Here is a 14,974-nt window from a genome sequence, read left to right on the forward strand (position 1 = left end):
TTATTAATTGGCTAAAAAAATAACATAGACTTTGATCTTGACCAATATATCTACTATTAAAGTATTTTTGACTAACATTTATCTATAGTTAAATTCAGTAAATTAAAGAATATAATATACTGCATAATATTGATGACAATTTCGCAAAATTATAGAGTTAATTTATACATACAACTATCAAAATTTAGTGTTTATTGTGTAATATTTCTGACATTATTTTTTTAATACCATATGTTTATATATGTCAATGTTAAAAAACCGTGCATTGCACGGGTTTTTACACTAGTATACTAAAATTCTTTACATCAAAAAGAAGCAAATAGAATCCCACATAGATACATATTAACCTTTATATATCCATAAAAAATCTTATTTAAATTACTTTCTTCTTACATGAAATGTAAGAAATACTTGAAACGTAATCTTTAAAATAAAACAGTGGGGTATAATAATAAATATAATATTTCAATAAGAGAAAAACAAATATAACTAATTGGAAAGATTAAAGTGAAACCCACAAGGAATAACTTATAGAAGTATATACAAAAAAAAAATTGGAATGACCATAAAAGGCATTAAATGAGAGTCTCTAGAAAGGGGGGAATAGGTCATGGACATTAATGTCAATCCTCAACTACCTTATATTAAATCCTATCTTCCATCTATATATATATATATATATATATATATATATATATATATATATATATATATATATATATATATATATATATATATATATATATATATATATATATATATATATATATATATATATATACTATCTTAGCAATTAGCATGACCATGAGCCAAGAGGAGAGAGACACTAAGAAGGTTAGTGAGGGAGAATGTTGTCTATGTTATGAAACAAAGATGTGAATTCAATTAATGAGATAAGGATGGGATTGGGAACACTCTACACTCTTATTGCCTATTGGGTTGGGTTCAACCTAACTACCCAATGCTTATATAACTTTAATTAAAACGTAACTAACTTACTCAAACAAATACAATATTATAAGAGTATGGGTTCAACATGACATATCAACTATTTTTTGAAAATCGTACATGTAATTTCTCTAATGATTTTTTTTAGACATTTTAATGATTTTTTTTTATGTTGAATTAGTCGATTGGATATTCTAATGTTTTATGGTAACCCGTTGGGTCAATCCGAACCTACCCGAAACCCAGAGTGATCCGACCTGAAACTGACCTGATCCGAAACTGACCCGACCCGAAAATGACCCGACCGAAATTGATCCGACCCGAAAATGACCCGACCGAAATTGATCCGACCCAAAACCCGACCGACCGACCGTTTTCCCAGGTCTAGTTACAACAAACTAATATTATTTGCTCAATCTTAAAAAATTAATTAAATTAAAAGTTTAACCTGATAATTATAGTTTTAAAATATGTAATATCATCCTTCATATGGAGCACTTATTATGTTTGCTTCTAATATCATATCAAAAAATAATTTTAATTAAAAGTTTAAACTAATTTTTATTGCTCCCTAATATGTTATATATATATTATATCACGTACTTTAATCTATCTAGCTACTTAATAAAAATAGAATAGAAATTTTAAAATATGTTTTCATAATTTGAATTTTATTTCACAAAATAAAAAATTTTCTTATATTTAATCATGTCTACTCTAAATGTCACTTCTAAACCTTCTCACCGTGCTAAAAAGGAAAGATATCTTAGTAGGGACTAGGGAGTAATGGAGTGCAATTTGGTGGTAAAAACTTTATCCGCTTTTAAAATACTTGTTAAATTATGAATTTATGATTATAGGGATTTTTTTTTATCATACATCAATTAAGCTTATTTTATAGTATTAAGTTTTTGTAATTTTTAGTTATGATAATTTAATATATATAACTATATAAGTGATCAATCAATTTTATTTTATTATATTAGCTTGTAGCCAAATGGAAGTTGCATGTATTTTGACAAATTCGGATTGTTATAGACAAGGTGCGTGTTTGGCAAATAGTTAGAAAGTTATTGGAGTGACTAATTTTCTTAATTGATTTAATTTACTGATTTGACTATCTGATTTTGAATACGCTGCTAGAAGCAACTTATTCAAAAATAAGTTATTCATAAGAATAAATTGTTTAACCGACTAATTCACCAAACACTACTATTAGATCGTCTAATTTAGATGGTTTATCCAAACCATCTATCTGTGAGAAAATAAAGCTAAATCATCTAATAAACTATTTTGCCAAACGCTCTGAGAGCAAAAGTCTTTCTACTTTGGGAGTATATGGAAAAATGGTTTAATAAATAACTATATAACTTATTTTGGTACAAACAAATAATTAGATAGTCAAATTATTTAATGCTAGTATTCAATTATTAATTGGTTAAAATTTGTTGTTATGAATTAGTTATTTTTAATTAAGTTGATCCTAATAACAAAGTCAAAATAAACTGATCAAACAAGTTAAAAAAAATCTGTTTGTCAAATTATTCAGTTTAATCACTTACTAGCTAAAGATTTTTGCCGAATAAGTGGTTTTAAAGCTCACAAGCTTTAGAATAATTACTGAGCATAATTAAAGTACTCTAGCAGCCTCCCTTTAGTTTTCTAATTACACTCTTTAAAAAAAAATTCCTATATACTTGATTTGTGGCTATTATTAATCTTTTCATTGATAGTAACTTTTTAATTTTTCTGTTTTAAATTTTTTAAATATGATTAGAATAATTATTTGTTCTCTCCCTTCAACAGAGTTGTCATACCCGTTCATTGGGTTGATTCTACCCATATATCTAGTTTTAGTTTTAATCTCTCTCCTCGTGAGAGTTTGTGGTTATGAATTTTGGTTTCTAGTTGATTTGTTGGTAGAGATTAATGCGATAATGCAACAGACACTAAAATTGCAATTAACATCAATCACATCAAATTCAATTCTATCTCAAGATTACAACAAATTGAAAGACCAACTTGTAGAAGGCTGTATTAAACAACGATGTGAAAGAGGATATTCTGAATAGTTTCATATACAACGATCATTGTTTTGTTATTTTTGAATTATATTTGGTTAAAATTGTTATATACTTGTTAACTTTTACCTTTAATGTAGATGTGATATGACTCTTTATTAATAAATAAGGTATTATTAAAAAAATTCACAAGTAAAACGGTTAGATTTTTTCTTGCAACTTGACCATTGACATCCTATCCATCTAATTAATGCATTGATTTCCCAAATGTGGCCTCCATGTCTCCATTACTTCTCTTTGTTTGCATGCAGATCAAACAAAACATCTATGTAATTTTGTGTTTAATATTTCTGGATATTTATAAGACAATAATTTACGGTTAATAATCTTCTATCATATCATATCATATACTTCCGCTAACAATCTCTATGACATGTTTCAGAACCATATACTTCTATGTTTCACTTCCGTCTTCCGTTGAAAATCTTAAAGATAAAAGATAAATATTTAAATCAACAAATAAATGTTTTCATCAATATTAACCAACTCTGACACTTAAAATTTATTTAGGTAGTTAAAAAATAAAACTAAACCTTTGGAAAAGAAAGGCTACGACTTAGATTAAGGGCTTTAGTGTTGAAATTGTTATTTAAGTCTTAAAATGTGTCTTTTAAGCTTTATTTATTGAGTTTAAAAAAAATTTGAAAAATTATTGGACCTCATGCATGGTTGCAAAGGCCCCATACAAATATTTGTGATTACTCATTTTTAAATGAGATGATTTTATGATAAGATTATCTCTATTGAGTTGACCTATGTACATTTACTCTATTAAAGTGATCACTTATAATTTTAAAGTAAAAAAATTAAAAAAATGAGATAATTATATGAACCCTTCTCATACAAAATGAATTCTTAGCAAACATAAATATAATCAAGTCCTTATAAAACAAAAAAAAAAAAAGAAAATCAAATTTATACTATTATAATTTTATAAACAACAAAAATTCCTATTCAATCACCATAATTTGTAAATCACCGTAAAAGGACAAATAATAATAATAAAATAAATGAAACCAAAACAATAAATTAAAATAATAAAACTCTCATCTAATCAAATCCTAACACATAAAAGTGATTTATTAACTTTATAAATAATGGTGATTTATTAACTTTACAAATAATCGTTTTTAAGTAAGAACTTTTCTTATAAACAATACTACCTCCTATCTCTAGTGTTTGTGGCATTTGTGATTTGACACCACTCGTTAACTACTCTTAAATTTGTATTTTTGTTCAGAATTTTTAAGTTAATTATAGTTAAAGATTTCAAGACTCAAAAAGCAATTGCACATAACTATTTTAGCCTTTTTGCTTTTCTCCTTTGTCGAACTCCTTCAACCAAGCCAAAATTTCGTCAAGAACTATTATTGAAAAAGAGATAGTTAATTCACAGACTTTTATTAGATTTTTTTAATTTAAATTAATTAGACATTTTAATTAAATTAATATAAATCCCATTCCTCTACTGACATAATCCAAATTCTTGGTGAAACAATGGAGGAAGCTACTTGAATCAATGCTGATTTTTGCAAACTAAAAATTGAAAACAAAAAACAAATTACGTAAAAGTCTTGTATAGAGTTGGTATACAATTCACACTATTCTTAATATTAGTATTTATTTTCCGACGATGAAAATACTTATAATTTTATTAATTTTTAATATTAATACACACTAAAATAGTGTAAACCAAGTTCATATAAGACTTTTTTTTAGAGAGTTTATGTTATATATTGTACTACGTCGCAGACGGAGTGAATCATGGATTACAACAAATTCCCCTACCTCTATTTCTTCCATTCATGTCTAGTTGTGTATCTTATACTTTTTATGTTCTTTTGAGTTTGCTACTGAGAGTAATATTTTTTCATTCAATATCATTTTCAATAGCAAACTTAAATGATAGAGAAGTACTATCTATTTATGTTATAGTGCTAAGCAATACTCCTCGTATCCCAAGAGATTGCAATATCACACACATTTGCATGCATATTAAGAAAATAATAGAGACAATTAAATTGTATTAATAAAATTAGAAGTAAGAGAAAATAAAAAATAATTGAATTAAAATTAAAGAAACTAGTGAAAACATTAATAAAAATAAAAATATTAGCAAAGCAAAAGGAACGAATTAAAATCGACATGTTGGCAACCTCATAGCGACAAAGGAAGTAGCAAGCAATTGTATTGTTTACTAATTACTAATCCAATTTCTTTCATATGTCAAGATTGAGATTATTCCCCAAAATAAATTTTAAAAAAATGTAAAATATGTCATTGACAATATTATTAATTGATTCTATGATTAAATTGACGTTATTCCTTTCAAAAAAGAGAGTGAATAATGCATCAAATGCTTCAAAATTCTTTTAAACACATAGAAATAATAATATACTTCTTCTCAATTTTATTAGTTGCTACAGTTATTATAGCAACTACTGTTCATCAATTGATCTTATCTAATATATATTTTGTCATGTATAATATAAAACATAGTCAAGTAGGATCTTATTTGATTCGTTTTAATGTGTTTTTTCATAATATTAACTTTTTAGAATTTTCTCTCATATGAAATTAAAGATATCAAAGATTAAAATCATACATTGAATAGCGTGAAAAATAAAAATGTAGCAATTATTAAAAACTGGAGGAAATACAACTAATAGTTGTAAAATTAAGACGTGTATAATGGTCGGACTCCCCAGTGTTGAGGTTAAAACTGATGCTACAAAGACAACAAATGAGCAAAGGGTAAACGCCATCGGCAGCTTCAATTCAAACTCGCTCGATTGCAGACTTCATTCGAATTACGAGCAATCTACATCTAAGAGTATACACACTATAAGTAATGTATGATGCCACCATGAAAGCGGGAAGCACATACGAAAGCATAACCACTTGATGTTCAAAAAATATTATAGCACATACGAGAAGGGTTTATGCTTTAGATGCGACGATAAATGGATGGTTGGCCATAGATGTCGACGAAAAGAACTTAGTGTGTTGATTTCGCAGGATGATGAACACGGGGAGGAGTTAGAGTTAAATACAGAGATGCAAACCGAGGAGTTGGCGCATACTGAGTTAGTGGAAGAAATACAACCCGAAATATCCTTTAACTCAGTGATGGGTTTCACGAGCCCTCGAACTTTGAAAATGCTGGGTCTTATACTAGGCAAGGAAGTAGTAGTGATGATCGATCCGGGGGCTACGCACAATTTCATTTCAAGGGAAGTTGTTGAAACATTGGGGGTTCCACATTCCCCAACAAAATCCTTTGGTGTGTCGTTGGGAACAGGGGAGTCAGTAAGGGGTATTGGGCTGTGCAAAGGGGTGAGTCTGCAACTTCCAGGTATGACTATTATGGAGGATTTCCTCCCTCTTCCCTTGGGAAATTCTGATGTTATTTTAGGGATTCAATGGCTCGAGAAATTGGGAACCATAATGACTAATTGGAAAACCCAAACCTTAAAGTTTCAGCTGGGGAGTGAACATATAACACTTAAGGGGGATCCTTCACTGGGGAGAACAAAAATTTCATTGAAAGCCATGATACGAGCCTTACAGAAAGAGGGGGGAGAGTACTTAGTGGAATTCAACCAGTTGTCAAGTGACCAACAGAAGAATGATGAGTTGGATATGGGGCAAATCCCCTCAGTACTACGTATGGTTTTGCAGGAGTTTAAACACGTATTCAACATGCCTTCGGGTTTACCTCCTAAGAGAACTCACGATCATGCCATAGTACTCAAAGAGGGCACCGATCCTATTAGCAGGAGACCTTATAGATATCCTCAAGGACAGAAAAATGAGATAGAGTCTTTAATTGCAGATATGTTGACAGCTGGTATAATTCAACCTTCCAGGAGCCCTTTTTCCAGTCCGGTCTTGTTGGTGAAGAAGAAGGATGGGTCGTGGCGTTTTTGTGTGGATTATCGGGCACTCAACAAGGCGACTGTCCCAAACAAGTTTCCGATTCTGGTCATAGATGAATTATTGGATGAGTTGAATGGGGCTGAGGTGTTCAGTAAACTAGACCTAAAATCGGGATATCATCAGATACGAATGAGATGCGAAGATATTCACAAAACAGCTTTCCGTACACACGAGGGTCACTACGAATTCTTGGTGATGCCTTTTGGATTGACTAACGCTCCTGCCACATTCCAGGCAGTCATGAATGAGGTATTCCGACCGTGCTTGAGGAAGTTTGTTTTGGTCTTTTTCGATGACATCTTGATTTACAGCAAGTCTTGGGATGCCCATATACTGCATTTACAACAAGTATTAGAGTTACTTTCTAGTCATCAATTGTTCGCCAATTGGAAGAAATGTGAAATAGGGAAGAAGGAGGTGGCGTACCTGGGACATGTTATTTCACAAGCGGGAGTGGCGGTGGATCAATCAAAAGTATCAGCAGTGACCTCATGGCCTATTCCTGCAAACATTAGGGAACTCCGAGGATTCTTGGGTTTAACGGGCTATTATCGTAAATTTGTGAAGGGTTATGCATCCATAGCAGCACCCCTCACTGCCCAACTCAAGAAAGATCAATTCAAGTGGAGTGAGGAGGCCACCCAAGCCTTTATAGCCTTGAAGTGCGCTATGACCCAGGTGCCAGTATTGGCCATACCAGATTTTGACCAGTTGTTTGTCATTGAAGCAGACGCATCTGGATTTGGGCTAGGAGCGGTGCTTATGCAATTAGATCATCCCCTAGCCTTCTTCAGCAAAGTCTTAGGGCAACGAGCGCGGCAAAAATCAATATATGAGAAGGAGTTGATGGCAATCGTTCTGTCAGTAATGAAATGGCGCCAGTATCTTTTGGGAAGGAAGTTCATTATTCGCACAGATCAACAAAGTCTCAGGTTTCTCATAGCTCAGAAAGAAGTGGGAACGGAGTATCAAAGATGGATGAGTAAACTCTTGGGGTATGAATTTGAAATTAAGTATAAACCGGGGGCTCATAACAAGGTGGCCGATGCTTTGTCACGTAAGGAACAACCTGAGTTCGATTGCAACGCTCTCATCTCAACTGGTGGGATCAAATGGGAAGAATTTCAACAGGAACTGCACACGGACCCATTTATTCAGGAATTGGTTCGTGCTATTCAACAAGGGGAAACGGTGCCTAAAGGCTATAATATTGAGCATGGAAATCTTAAATACAAAGGGAGGTTGGTTATTCCTGGTAATTCGCAATTGGTCACTAAATTATTGGCGGAATATCATGACTCTGCCATTGGTGGTCATTCAGGGGATTTTAAAACTTATCAACGTTTGGCTAGAGAATGGTATTGGCCGGGAATGCGGCGTTGTGTCTCTAAGTATATATCCTCCTGCATTATTTGCCAGCGCAACAAACACTCAACTCTCAGCCCGGCAGGATTACTACAACCTCTACCCATCCCATCTCAGGTTTGGGAAGACCTATCGATGGATTTCATTGAGAAGCTGCCGAAATCACATGGTTACGATACGATATTAGTGGTAGTGGATCGCCTATCTAAATATGCTCATTTCATTCCTCTCAAACATCCGTTTACGGCTCAAGGAGTAGCAGTAGTGTTTATTCATGAGGTTGTCAGATTACATGGTTTTCCTTCCACTAATGTCTCTGATCGCGATAAAATCTTCATGAGTTACTTTTGGCAGGGGTTATTTCGCCTTCAAGGCACTCACTTGAAAAGAAGTACAGCGTACCACCCACAAACGGATGGTCAGAGCGAAGTGGTGAATAAGGGAGTTGAAACATATCTAAGATGCTTCGTTGGAGATAAGCCTATGAGTTGGAGTAAATGGCTGGATTGGGCAGAATACTGGTATAACACTTCCCATCACAACTCAATATCTTGTACCCCTTTCAAAGCTCTATATGGGCGAGATCCTCCTGCATTGATCCGTTTTGAGAAGGGTAGTACTGCCAATTCATCTCTTGAAGAACAGCTGCAGGAACGGGATGCCATACTCGATGATTTGAAGGCTCATTTACTTCGGGCTCAGCAAATCATGAAAAAACAGGCTGATGCTAAAAGAAGGGATATGGAATTTGCAGTGGGGGATCGTGTGTTCCTGAAATTACAACCTTACCGCCAGAAATCGATGGTTACCAGGCTACATGAAAAGCTGGCTGCTCGTTACTTTGGACCCTTTGAAGTATTGGAGAGAGTGGGGAAGGTGGCATATAAGTTAGCCTTACCTCCAGAAGCCAAGATACACCCGGTTTTTCACATCTCACAGCTCAAGAAAGCCATTGGTTCTGCTCAGGTGAACCCTACTGTTCCTACTCAACTTACGGAGGATATGATCTTGGTGGCTGAACCAGAGGAGGTATTGGGGGTTCGTAATGAATCTAATGGGGGAGTTGCAACTGCGGAGGTGCTGGTTAAATGGTCAGGTCTGCCAGATTTTGAGGCCACTTGGGAGGATTATGCTTCTCTGGATGCTCGCTTTCCTGATTTTCACCTTGAGGACAAGGTGGCTCTTTGTGGCGGAGGTGATGCAAGGACTCAACAGGGTCGGCCCAATAAACCACCGATCGTATTCACATACTCAAGGAAAAGGACAGATAAGAATTAGTTAATTAATATTTTGAATATTTTATGATGTCATTATTTTTGTGAGTGATGTCATTAGTTTGTTATTTCTGTTTGCTTAAATACTTGAGGCATGGATTATAATGGGCATCAGAAAGTTTGTTATTGAGTTTGTTTTTTGGAGAGAGCCTCCTCTCGAAGTGGGGTATACTTTTGTTACTCTGATTTTTCACAGCAATATACTCAATCAATTTTGTGTGGATTATTTCTGGAAAGTTCATTACTGATTTCATTATACTCTGATATAGTTGATTCTTTACAGTAACCTGACTACCTGAGTTTTGCTTATTCGAGGAACTTTGTTTTGTGCCTTCTGCAAGAGAAGACAAGACACCGCTCTCTGAGTCTTTAGGAGTTTCATCATTTTTACTTTCACGATTCTTTGAGGAGTCTCAGGAGCTTTCAACAGAATCCTGACGTGGTTCCTCGGTGTTTCTTGCTTCGTTGCTTGTCGATGGACCTCTAGAGTAACCTCCATCATCTCCCGGTGGATCATCCTTATCGTCTCCATCATCACCTCTTAATGGACCTTTACAACTGTCTTCTATTCCCTCGAGTAGGTCAATTACTTCTTGTTCGTCATTGTTTGGTGGGTTGTTTTCATCATCATCTTGGAGTTCACTGTTTGAACGATCTTTCGAGCTTCCAACATCTCCGGATCGGAGATCATTTACTCTCCATTTTTCGTCATTGGGGTTGTTACCAAAAATAGGAGGTTGAAGAGCACCTCGAACCAAGTCTGGTCGAGGCTCCACTCCAACACGTCTAAGATGCAACTGTGACGCCAAGTACAAGCATCAATTAATTAAATAAATAAATGAACATCACATCATCTAACCTAGTGTATCCCACTCATAAGAACTATGATCAGGGTTTAGGAAAAGAAGGAAGACAGCAACCTACACCCATAAAGGAGGATGCGGCCAAAAAGTCCCTTGGCTCGAAAAAGATCCTCAGAAAGAGATTGGAATACCTGAAGATGCAAATTAACTTCATCAGGGCGTGACAAGAATGGAAAATCACCACCGGATTTTAAGTATGCTCGCCTTGCTCCAGGATACCTTTCGCTTACTTCATCTTTAAGCAACTGTGGGATCGCACAATAGTCATTTGTCTGAAAAGGACACGAGACAGGGCCACAAGGCTGTCAACCGAAAAATTCTGGCAAAATTTGAAGCAGCATTACAAACAAAGAAAACGCGGACATATAATTACTAAAAGAGAAGAAACATACATCCATTATAGTTATTGACGCATCTGGCAGCAGAAGAGGTCCAACTGAAGCAGAATCAACCGATAGAGACAATCTGGTTGCCAAATCGTCTTTTGAAAGTGCTTCAACCTATAAAAGGTATAGGCATATCATGCCAAGAAAGAAAAATAATTCGAGTATTCGACCAATAAGCAAACATGCTTTGCTCTTGCACGAAAATTCAAAAATTCAAAGTACTCATGACTTCACCTGAGATACAACAAAGTCAACGGAATCTGCAATAAATGGTTCATGGGGGCCATCACGAATACCCGTCAAGACATATCGTTTCAGAAGGAATGATGGTGTCCAGCTCACACTGCATAATTTACATATGAATCAGAGCATCTTCAACGTAATACACGCAGATTACAATCATATATCACAACATCAAGAGTTTTCTACACAGTACCCGCTTGCAGAAGTTAAGTGAAAAACGCACAATGTTGAAAAAAACGTACGCAATGCAGTTCAGCACTTAGAGATGCAGAACGAGAAAATACTACGAGGGGAAAAGAGAGGGCAGAACGAGAATTTGCAAAATAAGTAAATAACTAATGCACGGTGTTGCAAAATCCATTGACGGAAAGCTGATGACAGAGAGTAAATTTTGACTTACATAGGAGCCCAAGGCATGGCGGCTGAAAAGGAATGTGTATCCAAGAATGTATTTGAGAGAACTAATGATTTGACTCGTCTTGGACGATGTTGAGCAAACAATTGGGCCAAAAACCCCCCCAGAGATGTCCCATAAATGTGAATCTGAAAGGGTCCATTGCATGAAGCTTTCAGAATTCCAGAGCTCAAAAAAAATTAATAAGCGCCTGCAGAGTCAAATCCACACAAGCAAGAAAGCAAGAGTTGCTCGTACAGCACAGGTCCCGGACAGTATCAAGTAGTATATACTACAACAGTCAAAGAATAGGAAAAGAAAAAATATACATAAAGCTAACCGAAAGAGGAAGCTTTTTGAACAGCTTTTTATATCCTTACATGATGAACATCAATAGTATCCAAGAACTTTTCAAATGATCGAAACCACTCTTGATGATTCCAAACATGAGGGATATCAATAGAAATGACCCTATAACCCTGAGAAAGAAAATTAATACAGCAAATCAATAAAGATTAAGGGGGTGTTTGGTATGAACTTTTCAATACCAAGTAAGGGATTCAATTACCATTACTTTATATTTTTTGTTTGGTATAATATTAAGTTAACTCAATCCCTTTCCTAAGGGTAATGGATACCCTTATTTTGTTACCACCCATTTATGTCAAATAACAAATTCTGATGCTACTTTGTTGGTGTTTCTATGATCAAGTAAGTGTTTCCCTTATATATTGTTATACCAAACAACATATAACTACAATCCTTACTCTTATCCTTACTCTTACCTTTACTCCTCTTTATCATTTCCCTTTCCATTACATTTTATGCTGTCATACCAAACACCCCCCAAGTATGCAAGGAGCTTGAGAGAGAGTAGGGAGGAGATAGAAGAAATCAAGTATTTGCGTAGATTACACGCGAAATTAACTATTTCACAGAGGTCCATGTCCCAGGAAAATCAAGAACATGATATATAAAAAGCTTCACAATTTAATAATTTCCATGGTTCCAGTCTTCATAAACAAGCTAAAGCAATACCAAAGACGAAAAAGACTCAAGGAAGCATATATATCAACTTTTAATTTACTCATTTACATCCCATAACCACTAGTAAGTTGGAATCATTTGAGGGTGTTTGGCAAAATAGCTTATTGGACAAGTTTAACTTATTTTGGTACAACCATCCTATGTTAATGTTTGGTAAATTAGTTGGATGAAACAACTTATTGTTATGAATAAGTTGTTTTTGAACAAGTTGCTTAAATCAGCGGGTTCAAAATCAGCTGGTCAAAGCAGTTAAAAAAATCAGCTGGTTAAATCGGCCACTATAATCAACTATTAACTACCAGCTATCAGCCGTTTGCCAAAACGATAAGAGAATCTATAATAATGCAGTTGTACAGGAAAAAGAATAGAAAGGTCAAAACGATGAAAGAATACCTTCATTGACAGAGCCATTACTTGCTTATAGTATACATCAGCTGATCCTGCTGTACCAGGAATACAAATAAGAGGAGGAACCACCTTTGGACCAAAATCATAATATCTCCATTGTTTAGAAAAAACCTGTACGCAAAAAATCCTAATGAACATGTAGCAAAACTAATGAGAGAACAATACTAGATGATCGGGTTCTTACAAGCAATAATAACACTAACAATGCCAAAACCTCAATACCGACATATAGGATCAACTACATGAACAAAAAAAAAAAAAATTAACCTGAGGGATTAGGTTCTTCCATGCAATAAAAAAAATGGTTGAAGAGGACAACCAAATTAATTGTAATAGGAATATTTGACCAAAGCAAGCAACCAAAGACACGAGTGGAAAAGAGTTTTTATCACTATATATAACATTTTCCTCAAAAATAGAAAGGTTCATTCCGTCCTTAACATTTTTCTTCACTCTTCCATCACCAACATATCCATTCCCCTCAAACGATTTTCATCAAACCAAACAAAGAAAATAATAATCGTTTGCATTTCCCATTGGATAATTGTTTGAATTGAAAATTATTTTGCCAAACCAAACACTCCCTAAGTGAATAGATAAATAACAATGAAGACCCAATCATCAAAGATCCATTTCCAATATTTACCAAATTTTAAGAAGTTCAAAAGTATAGTGACAGGTTCAACTCATTTTGCATCGATTGTCATTTTGGTCCATCCCACTCATGTTAGTCATTTCTATTTTTGGATAATACCCACCACCTTCTTTTAACCTCATCATACATTTTAACTTTTTTCTAATTTCATCCACGCAATTCATTCTCTCGCTTTTAACGATATCCACTTTTTTCATAAATAACATTCTATTGGTACACATTACATTAAGGATGTTCAGCTCTGAACTTGATCAGGACACGGTAAACAATTACAACAGTTAAAAGTGCAGAAATAGGGAAATAATCCTTCATATAGCTGGTCAATATCAAACCCCTAGTGAGAGGGTGAGTAGGCTAACCAAGTACACTAACCTATAATTTTCATATCCCAATTAGGTAATTATGTTAAGAAATCCAAATTTTAAATACAGATACATCAAATTTGATGAATTAATTAGCATTGCATATATTATTGCAACATAAAGATCAACAACAATAGAGTATCATACTGACAAAAAAAAAGAACAAAATTTGGAAAATTCAACAATTTGGAAGCAAAACAATCAAACCCATAACCCATATCAAAAACTGGAAAGAATCCTAAGAATCAAACATGAATTGAAAATACATACAGGGATTTTGTGAAGGGGAACTTGGGACTTGAAGAATTTATAATCACCAGGAGCCAAGAGAATGCATTTGTCCTTGATGTTTGACATACTGTCTAGAACATGGGAATTTGCGAATCAAACTTAAATTTGATATCATACAAAAAAGATCGTGGATTTGAATCAAATCAAAACGGAGTATTCTCGAGATAGTCTCTGGATCAAGAGTGGAGACCCCCAGATGGAGAGAATGAGAGTGTGATGGGGTTAGATAGGAGAAGAAAGCACGTGATGGGCCCTTCTACTGCCTTGTTTTTTTTCTAATTGTACGTAAGTTTCAGCTTTCTGTGCTTACCGTTCCAATTAAGGAAGTTAGATTTTGATTTTAATTTAACTCGATCCTGGAAAATAATTTGATTTAATTTTGAGTCTGTTAATATATCAGACTTCGAATGGAATGTGAATCTTAGGAAAAATAATATGATATCTAACTTGAATTTGATTTTGACCTTGATTTGATTCTAATTGATATGATGGATGCTCTGATTTAATTTTGTCTCAATATTTAAGTGTATAGTTTATTTTATAAAAATATTTATGTTTTACAATTGATAAAGCATATTAATAGTTTATGTTATGAAAAATTTTATATTTTAAAATTTTACTAAGTCTGACCAATTAATTAAAGCGCAGGCCTTAATAGTTTAATTGATCAAATCAATCCATTAGGTATTCTAAGTATTACGAAGATTGATCATAAAAC

At 33.9% G+C, this 14,974-nt stretch overlaps 1 protein-coding gene across 4 annotated transcripts; it reads right to left on the reverse strand.

The window, feature by feature from the left end:
- Positions 1 to 9,589: 9,589 nt before the first annotated feature.
- LOC130800505 (uncharacterized) lies at positions 9,590 to 14,596 on the reverse strand. Of its 4 annotated transcripts, none has more exons than XM_057664084.1 (8): positions 14,236 to 14,596; positions 12,934 to 13,059; positions 11,874 to 11,972; positions 11,500 to 11,642; positions 11,091 to 11,199; positions 10,863 to 10,970; positions 10,602 to 10,742; positions 9,590 to 10,404 (listed from the first exon to the last, which is right to left on the reverse strand). In XM_057664084.1, the coding sequence occupies exons 1-8, from the start codon at positions 14,320 to 14,322 to the stop codon at positions 10,021 to 10,023; spliced, it is 1,197 nt and encodes a 398-aa protein (XP_057520067.1). In that variant the 5' UTR covers positions 14,323 to 14,596; the 3' UTR covers positions 9,590 to 10,020. The 4 variants fall into 4 exon arrangements, with proteins under 4 accessions (XP_057520067.1, XP_057520068.1, XP_057520070.1 ...); XM_057664085.1 differs by having other exon boundaries at positions 10,602 to 10,715; positions 14,236 to 14,552; XM_057664087.1 differs by having other exon boundaries at positions 12,934 to 13,075; positions 14,236 to 14,550.
- Positions 14,597 to 14,974: the final 378 nt, after the last annotated feature.

This window comes from Amaranthus tricolor, chromosome 14 (assembly GCF_026212465.1).
Source record: "Amaranthus tricolor cultivar Red isolate AtriRed21 chromosome 14, ASM2621246v1, whole genome shotgun sequence".
NCBI classification, from domain to species: domain Eukaryota; kingdom Viridiplantae; phylum Streptophyta; class Magnoliopsida; order Caryophyllales; family Amaranthaceae; genus Amaranthus; species Amaranthus tricolor.